The sequence below is a fragment of the Limanda limanda genome, chromosome 7 (genome assembly GCF_963576545.1).
Source record: "Limanda limanda chromosome 7, fLimLim1.1, whole genome shotgun sequence".
Taxonomy (NCBI): Eukaryota; Metazoa; Chordata; class Actinopteri; order Pleuronectiformes; family Pleuronectidae; genus Limanda; species Limanda limanda.
The window spans coordinates 16,687,746-16,696,939 of NC_083642.1; the positions used below are offsets into that span (position 1 = coordinate 16,687,746).

General features: G+C 39.6%; 1 protein-coding gene across 1 annotated transcript in view; it reads left to right on the top strand.

Annotated features, from left to right (window-relative positions):
- The window catches only part of kif1b (kinesin family member 1B), a 31,954-nt gene extending 24,887 nt beyond the window's left edge, over positions 1-7,067 (top strand). Inside the window, exons 15-21 of the mRNA XM_061075583.1 lie at positions 9-84; positions 1,107-1,186; positions 1,661-1,767; positions 2,104-2,187; positions 2,454-2,634; positions 2,748-2,820; positions 4,839-7,067. Coding sequence (XP_060931566.1) covers positions 9-84; positions 1,107-1,186; positions 1,661-1,767; positions 2,104-2,187; positions 2,454-2,634; positions 2,748-2,820; positions 4,839-6,374 — 2,137 coding nt within the window. The 3' untranslated portion in view covers positions 6,375-7,067. The remainder of the gene's footprint in view (positions 1-8; positions 85-1,106; positions 1,187-1,660; positions 1,768-2,103; positions 2,188-2,453; positions 2,635-2,747; positions 2,821-4,838) is intronic.
- The last annotated feature ends 2,127 nt before the right edge of the window (positions 7,068-9,194 follow it).

The window sequence follows — 9,194 nt, forward strand, 5'->3', positions numbered from 1 at the left end:
CACTACAGGGAGGCCTTGCTTGCAGAGATGGGTGTGGCAATCCGCGAAGATGGAGGCACTCTGGGCGTCTTCTCTCCTAAAAAGGTAGAACAGACGCAAGCACAGACATTGACGTCAAATTCCCCATGGGTTGTGGTGGTGCACACCCTTTCACCATCACCTCCTGACTTTTTTTCATGTTATCTTTTTTTTCCATGAGAGCCCTCCCTCTTCAGTCACAGTTTTTTTTATCATCTGTTAATTTTATCATTCTGTCTGTATTTCCACTCTTTGTCATTTGCTTCCTTCACATACTCAGCTTAGCGATGAAACACCATTTGAAGAGCAGTTTGATTGTTTTCCCACTAAGGTTTGTTTAATCAGCAGATAAAGCACCTTTCCTGCATTAGATCTAGCCCCATAAATGACATATTTAGTAGTGATTTAAAAAGTTATTTTATGTCCATGGTCTGGATCTGCTGCTTTTAAAAATGTTGGTCACTGTTCCTACTCTCCAGTATCTTCCAGTAGAGGCAGCAGCCTAAATACCAGTAGACTTAGCATGTACTTTTCTGTGAAGCGATAATAGCGCCAGAGAGAGAGAGAGATCTGTTATCTTTTAATCACCAGCTGTCACTAGATCAGCTTAGGTTTCAGAAGATTCCACCCTTTGAAATGAATCCTTCTTTTGGCGTGTTTTCACCCCCCACCTTTAATTGTTGCGGGTTCCTTCTTTTTGTCCACACTCATTTGTCATCCTTTTTTCTTCTCTTGTTTCACTCACTGCCGCTCCATGGGTTAGCAATTTGTTGAGAAACCTTGTGATCTCTATGCAGACTTTAGCGGGGTGTTTTCCCCTAAAAAGGTTGGTGTTTGGCGGAGTAGCTGCTAGCATTGTTTGTTAGCTCTGTGATGTATCATAGTCTAGAGGTGTCAGTGTGATAATCTTTGTCTATGTTCATGTAAGAGATCATGTATCACAGATCCCTGTTATCAGCAATGTAAAAATATGAAACTATTCCCTTCTTAACCCTGTGAATTGCTGTACTGCTGAATATTGATGAAAGAAGAGAAATCCTACAGATGTATTTGTGCTGAACTGTCGACCTCTCATGTCTCATGTGTAGACTCCACATCTGGTTAACCTGAACGAGGATCCTCTCATGTCAGAGTGTCTGCTCTACTACATCAAAGATGGAATTACAAGGTAACTAAAACTTGAATTATGACACTGAAATGTTGCAGAGGATTTGGAAAGGTTTGAAATTCCTCCCAGGCAGGACTCTCTGAAAACCCCCACTCTATTTACATTTTTTTCTCTTTTGATGTTTAGCAAGAACAACTTTTAGACCCTTTCAAGACTTAGTCTGTCACTTATCACATTTTTTTTTCACTTTCTAAAGTTACTTTCCTTCCCTCTTTGTCCTTTTGGCCTCCTCTACAGACTATTCCCTCTTGAGTATTGTGTTACAATCGCACCCCAGGGGGATGACAGTGGATGACAGAATCCCAGATGAAGTGTCTGTAGTATAGTGTAGTGCTTTAGAAGTGCTGCCCTCTCATAAGTAATGGTTTTAAGATTCCATTTATGCTTTGGCACCAAGTTTTTTGTCAAATGGCTGCCAATAGAAATGAGAGAACAGTGTTTACTCTCTCAAAATGGCCTCTTTGGTTGTTTCAGGGTGGGTAAGGCCGACACTGAGAGACGACAGGACATTGTTTTAAGTGGTGCTCATATCAAGGAAGAGCACTGCATCTTCCGCAGCGAGAGGAATGCCAATGGAAATGGTGAGTCACTATATTATTACTTTGCATGCTTGGGTTTTCTTCAGCATTTTTATAGATTGAACATCTGGATTCTTGTAAATAAAGTTGAGGTGATACAAACACGAGATCATGAAATTGTAATGAAAAGAGAGGTATTTATACCCATTAAAACCTGCAAAAACAAATCTATGCCTTCTCAGCAGATGTAATGTGTGCATTTTTCTGTTGCTAATGAAAACATATTCCTTAACCGCTAGTAATCAAAACGTTCAAAGGATAAGATGTTTGTCTTTTACCATGTAAAAAGATGATTTCAGAATGAGTCACTAATGATTTGTTGATGTGTTTTTGTTGAAGTTGTCGTCATGCTGGTACCCTGTGAGGGATCGGAAACCTACGTCAACGGCAAACGTGTTGTAAATGCAATCCAGCTTCGTTCAGGTACAAATCCTATTTTAGAACAAAGTGTAATGAATCTATAGATTTAATATTTGTATTCTGTTTGTGGATTGAGGTTAAGGAGATTATTGCTTTCCAAATAACCCTAGAAAACAATTTATAGTGTTTTTCTTTTGGGCTTGGACACGCCTTTGGATGTTCTACTTTAAATAAAATATATGGTAAAAACAAAGGTCAGAGTTGTTTGCTGTTGCTTGTAATATCTTGGTTAACTTCATTCTCTCCACGTTTACCCCATCTTCTTCCAGGTAACCGTATCATTATGGGAAAGAACCATGTGTTCCGGTTCAACCACCCAGAACAGGCCAGGGCTGAGAGGGAGAAGACACCAACTGCTGAAACACCAGTGGAGCCTGTGGATTGGACCTTTGCTCAGAGAGAACTTCTCGAAAAGCAGGGCATCGATATGAAGCAGGAAATGGAGAAAAGGTATGAAATCCATTGGTTTAATCTCAGTGAATATCTAATGGTGTCGTGATTTAGTGTGTACAGTGTATCATTAATTGTGCAATCATATCAATATATTTTTCCCATTTGTGTAGGCTCACTGAGATGGAGATCTTGTACAAGAAGGAGAAGGAAGAAGCAGACCAACTTCTGGAGCAACAGCGACTGGTGAGTTCAAATAAGCTGGTATTTAATCAAACGCATTTTGTGAGTAGTATTCAGATTTCTGTAATTTTCCATGTTAGAGGTTGCTGACTAGTTAGTAGTTACTACAGTGTGTCTAATAGAAGTTAAGCCATAGTCTTGATGATTTTTCATGTCAGCTCTAAAGTAACTTAAAGCAGCTTCACAAGTGGAATTCAAAGTTAAAGCATGGTCTGTTGTGTCCTTTACAATTGGAAAGCTACTTTTTGTTTTTTGTATGATAGTTTCACTCGGTTCTGACTAGTACTAATTCTCACTCTGACTTATATGAGATGTGTGTATGTGTGAGAATCACACCTTTACTCCTCACGCATGTCTGTTCTCCTTGCATGGAAGTTTTTCTGGTTTGAGACAGATGAGCTTTTACCTGCCTTCTTAAGTTGAAATCCTTTGTCTGTAGCAATTTTATCGAGCAAACATTAGCTTGTAAATCTTCCCCCTTTCCAAATCCCAGTTTCCCGTTTTCCTGTGTTTTCTATAGAGGATCTGAATCTTGCAAAACAGCAACTTGCAGCTAAATTTTATTTGATACTAAGATTAAGAATTAATTGAGAACTGACTGAATATTGGTCAGTATTGAAAAACACACCCATGTCTTTTATAAATGTATGCTGCTTTTGCATGGTTCATGTTAATAGCATGTGTTCTTAACTCTCTAAGTACTGGTTCTGGACTAAGTTGCAGTGTTTGCTGTTGAGCTGAAGTGGCTGTTGATTTGCTTGGATTAGATTTCTACTCTAGTTTTCTTGCTCTGTTTATGAGTTCCATCTCTTCAATGCAGTTGCTGACATGTACAATGCATTGTGATAACAATTCCTGCTGTAGTTTTTTGACAGATAGTGACAATGTGGTTTCTCATTGACTTCTTTGGCTGCCACTCTTTGCCAGCCTTACCTGGCAACTTGTAGCACACTGAGGTTACAGCTCAACAACAGAGTTATGACAACTCATAGTTGAATAAGCGAATCTTAGACCTTTTATACTCTGGTGGTATTATGTGCAGAGCTACAGGTTCAGTCTCCCCAGCACTGTAACATTCAATCCTAGCCTCAGATACACTATCATTCTCAACACCTGAATCATCTTTACATACTGGTTGTGATCTGTAATGTGCTTTGTCTACAAAAACAAAATGAGAAACTGCATTTTTTTCCAACTAACATCTTTCTTGTAGTGGATTAACACTTACCCTCACTTCTGCCTCTGCTCTCTCTACTGGCTTTCTGATCAACTGCAAGAACACTGTCTTCTAACTCACCGCTAATACTAAAGCGACTCAAACCTTCTGGACTAAAGGGGGAAAGCTCAAATGTCCATCTACTTGCATGCCACTGCAGCATGTTTTGGGATCCAGCTTTCAAACCAAAAAATAAAAGAAGAGGAATATCAAAAAAACAATACAGAAGTGCTCCAATCAGCTACTGTCCTCTATTGATATTTTCTTTCTAATCATGATAGAAATGCTTATTCTTTACTTTTAATATAAATATGCGACATTGGGAACAAACATTTTAAAGGTGACATGCCTATTGTTTTAAGTGAACGTTTTATACGTCATTTCATATCCATATTACCACTTTACTGGAGAAAATAAGAGAAAGGCAAACTGACAAGAAAGTCAATGGAAGCCACTGTTTGTTGTATTTGTTTGTTTTTCTCTCTTTATTTTGAACTTATTTCAGAAAATTAAACTGCATGTTGGCATACATCTTGTATATACTACAATGTATCCAGAATTATTCATTTTATTATTACAGTGAAATAGTCATCCTGCTAAACCTGAACATTCTGAATGTCTCCCTAAGCTCAAGCTTAGCTCAAGCTCTTAGACTTGAGACAGAGTTAAAATTCCCATGTTGCATATTTATATATTTTTATTCATTCTTTTTTCAAGCCATCCTTTCATCTTCTCTTTGATTTCCCATTGTAATTTCTCTTTTTTTGGGAACCATTTGGTTTTTGTCCTGTTTTGTTTTCTTAAGGATGGAGACTCTGATAGTGGGGATGACTCAGATAAGAGGTCTTGTGAGGAGAGCTGGAGACTGATCACTTCCTTGAGGGAAAAGCTGCCACCCAGCAAGCTGCAGTCTATCGTGAGAAAGTGTGGATTACCCAGCAGCGGGAAGATAAGAGAGCCCGTTAAAATGTACCAGGTTCCACAGCGGCGCCGCATCACCAAGGACTCCAAGTGGGTGACCATCTCTGACCTGAAGATCCAGGCGGTCAAAGAAATCTGCTATGAAGTAGCGCTCAATGATTTCCGCCAAACACGGCAAGAAATCGAGGCTCTGGCTATTGTAAAGATGAAGGAGCTTTGTGCTAGCTACATTAAGAAGGACCCTAATGAGCGGGACTCGTGGAGGGCAGTGGCTCGGGATGTTTGGGACACTGTCGGAGTTGGCGATGAGCGTATTGATGACGTCATCACCAATGGGACTCGAGCAGGAGGAGCTGTTATGGATGAACTTAAAGTGCACATTGATAAACTTGAGGACATCTTGCACGAGGTGAAGAAACAGAATAATATGAAGGACGACGAGATCCGTTCTCTCAGGAACAAGATGGTCAAAATGGAAAAGGTCCTTCCGCTCATTACCCCAGAGGGACAGGAAAAGCATCCCAGCCTTGCCGCACCTATTTACGCAGCCAGAACACCAAGCCCAATTGAGGGAAAACCTCCAGTGCCAGAAAGACCTGATGTGGAGGAAGCAGATTTGCAAATGGGCCAAAGTCCTGGAGATGACTCAACCCTAAAGCGAGGCCACATGCGCTGGATGCGTCAAGAGCAGTTGCGCCTTAAGGGCCTTCAGCAACAAGAGATCTCCAGGCAGCTCCGCCGGCAAACCGGACCACATCGCTTTATACCACCAGAGGACCGCAAGCTGCGCTTCCCCTTCAGAAGTAACCCTAAGCACCGCAACTCATGGAGCCCCGGTACTCACATCATTATCACAGATCAGCAGGTCATTGAGCTAAAGGTGCCCAAAGAAGCTTTAGAGGAAGAGGAAGGAGAAGCCCAGGTGGTAGAGGGAGCACAATCTCTAGAAAAGATGGCTGCTTCAGTTGTGCAAGTCACTCCTCCATTGCCTAGTCCATCAGTCCAGCACAGGAGCAAAGACTTGGAGCAAGGTTTAAGCCAGGGTCACAGACATAACTACAGGAACAACCAACATCAGCAGTCCCAAGAACGAGGCCGCAGCAACTCTTTTAATCACCGCCAGCGGCCCTCTGGCTCCATGGAGTCACTGCAGCAGCCTGAAAGCAACAGGAGGCACAGCCAGGTGTTCTACCAGCCCCGCCAGCACCAGAACCACCAAGTACATCCCCAGCCACACCACCATCAGCAGCAGCCGTTTCACTACAATGGCATGATGTATACAGATAGTGGCTTCGGTGGCTACCAGCAGTACCATCACACTGACCATGCTAACCATCCAATCAGCTTCCAGGCCCCTCCTCGAATGCGCAGGCAGATGTCTGTCCCTGATCTAAAAGCCAGCAGAGAGACAACAGTCTGAGTAAATGAGGAAACAGTTTCAAATACTTTTAGTAGGCAAACACATTACAGATCACAACAGCTCAGTCATGTGAACAGCTGAAACTGACTGTGACCGTTGCACTTGATCAGCGTGTTATTGGTTGATCCAAAAATATTGTATGTATAGACATTTTATCATCTTTACCATAATATAAATGCCGTTTTATCAGTTTTTGCTGCAACGTTTTGCGCCATCATCACTAGCATTAGGAGAACTGTCATAAGGAACTGAAGCCAATAGATAATAAGGGGACTTTTTTTCCAGAAGAGACCTGTCATCACACCTCGTTCATTTTTCAGCATGTGTGACATTAAATCAAACACGCTTTGATTTGCCAAAATTGTCTTTGTGGTTGAATTTCTGAGTTTACATTTTGTCATTTTAGTATTGATTGGTCATGAATGTTTTCAGCCATTGCCGTATGAACACATTTCAGTTTGTATTTCATCAAGACGTTGTTATTGCAGCCCAGATTACAAATGAAAACAAATAGTTATTGACGACTGAAGCAGTGGTCAAAGAAAGTGCTTTTCAAAAAGTGCCTTTTCATGCTCTAACTATATTAACCCTGCTGTACATTTACAGTTCAGTATTTTCTTTACCTTCATTTTTAATCTACTGCCTATGCACAAGGTTTGAGCTCAATGCTGTAATGTAAACTTTATATCTTACTTAACCCAAACTTACTTCACTTTTTAGGAATAACATTCTGCCTTATTTAAATTCTTAGTAAGCGCCTTGATTGCTTGATCCCAAACTACTTCCTTCTTTCTTCTCAAATTTATTTTGAATATGTAACTGCCACATTAATTGTATTACAGTATTTTTGCACTTCCTTAATTCACGAATAAGCTGTATAATCAGTCAATGAATACTATACTTTTAATGTTTAGCAATAAGTTACTTTATTAAGTATTTGTAACAACCCTTACACACTACTCACATTTTATATTATTACCTATTCCTCTACAGGTAGTTATCCTTAATAATCCATGCTTGATTGAATCCTGGTTTTTAGACACTTTCAAATTTAAGAACCTATATGCTGAACTGACGGGAAAAAGACTTAACTATAAGTCAAGAAACATACAATTGTATGTTTTGAAAATATCTCTATAAGCAGTCGGGAATATTTAGAATTTTTCCCCTTCTCTTCCTGTAAAAACAGACTGTAAGCTGATTTTATATTTCATGCTGTATAAAAACTACATTTTGGGTTCCTGGCTGACTGAGTAAGAACAGAGTTCACCGTGTTTTGGATGAATGTCCTGCAGAGTGTTGCCATGGTTCACAAAGACTTGCCTTGAAAATGTTGGAGGAAGGACAAAGACTTGAAGTATTTGCATAATGTTATTCGGGACAAATATCCATGTCAAATTAAATATTGAGGACCGCCTTGTTGTTTTCACTGCATCACATGCAGCTTACTCATGTAACCTAGATGGATCTGTGATTTATGAAATCAGTTGTCCATGTTAGGTTTTTTAATTATTTTATTTGAATGAGCAGCAAGTCGGCTTGCCAATCTGTCTTTTCCTTGCTGCAGTTTTAGCTTTAAGAGAACCCGTTAACTTTAACACTTCACTACCAGATGGCCTTCGCATCATTTTAGAGAAACAGTGACACTCAGCAGCGTGGAAGAACTTTTTGAGGACAAAATGTTCAACTTGGGTTCGGGAAAGATGGAACTATTTTCTGTTCATCTTTCTGATGCAGTTGCTGACGTGAAGATGACGTTTAAGTTTTGGACAGTATATATTCTGCCTTATTTTGCTGTAACAAAAACCAAATGATTTGATGACATATGTAAGTCTAGTTTCTCCACACTACACCTCATGTTTTCATGACTATCTTTGCATGCAATCACTTCCATTTCTCCAGCCCTGATAAATGCTCCATTAAAGAATGTTATTTAATGTATGCACTGTTGCTGACAGTGACCAGGTAAGCTGGAAAGAATACAACATCACACGGACAATGTACCTGAAACTGTTATTGTGAAATATACATATATACAGGTTGTCTGTGTTAGGTCTCCGTTTTAAGTGTCTGAGTGTTGTGCGTCTTCTTTTTGAATCTGCAATATCCAGTGCCTCATTGTGGCTGTGTACCACCAAGTTGTGTTGCTTCCTTAATCAAGCACTTTGTGCGAACATACACTACAAATCGGAATAGTATTGTTCACAGGTTTTAAAAGAGAAATATACTGAATCGCTGTGATTTATTTTTCAAGTATGAGTGAAATAAAATGCTCCAAGTGCAGTTATCGGTTATGGGTGCTGCTTTTTTTTTTGTTTCCAATAAACCAGTGAAGGACATAATCAGCTCTCTAAATGTGTGTACAACTTTTTTGGCTAGGTTTGATGAAGATACTTCAATTAATAGTTTTTAATTTATTGTGTATAACTTTGCATTTGTAAATATCAACTTTTTTCTTTTCTTTTTACTCTACAAGCTGCAAAAGCCTTATTAGTCATCTCTTATTATTGTTGTAATTTAACACTACATCATGGCAACGATGCAAATATAGTAGAGGAATAAATGCTAGATTTCATGGCCTTCACCTTATTGCACTGAAATATCACATTGAATTTTGCCTTTGCCAACTGGCATCATTTACTTATTTAATAATTATAATGTTTTGAAAGCACTATATTCACATGGTTCATTATACTATCCAGGCAGATACATGCAGTGAAACTGTCTTTCCAAGGATTGCATGAATGGAGAGTTTTCAGATTTTGAGCTTATCGGGAGGCTTCAGCAGGGTGGAGGTTAATGACAAATGAAAAGGGTGCA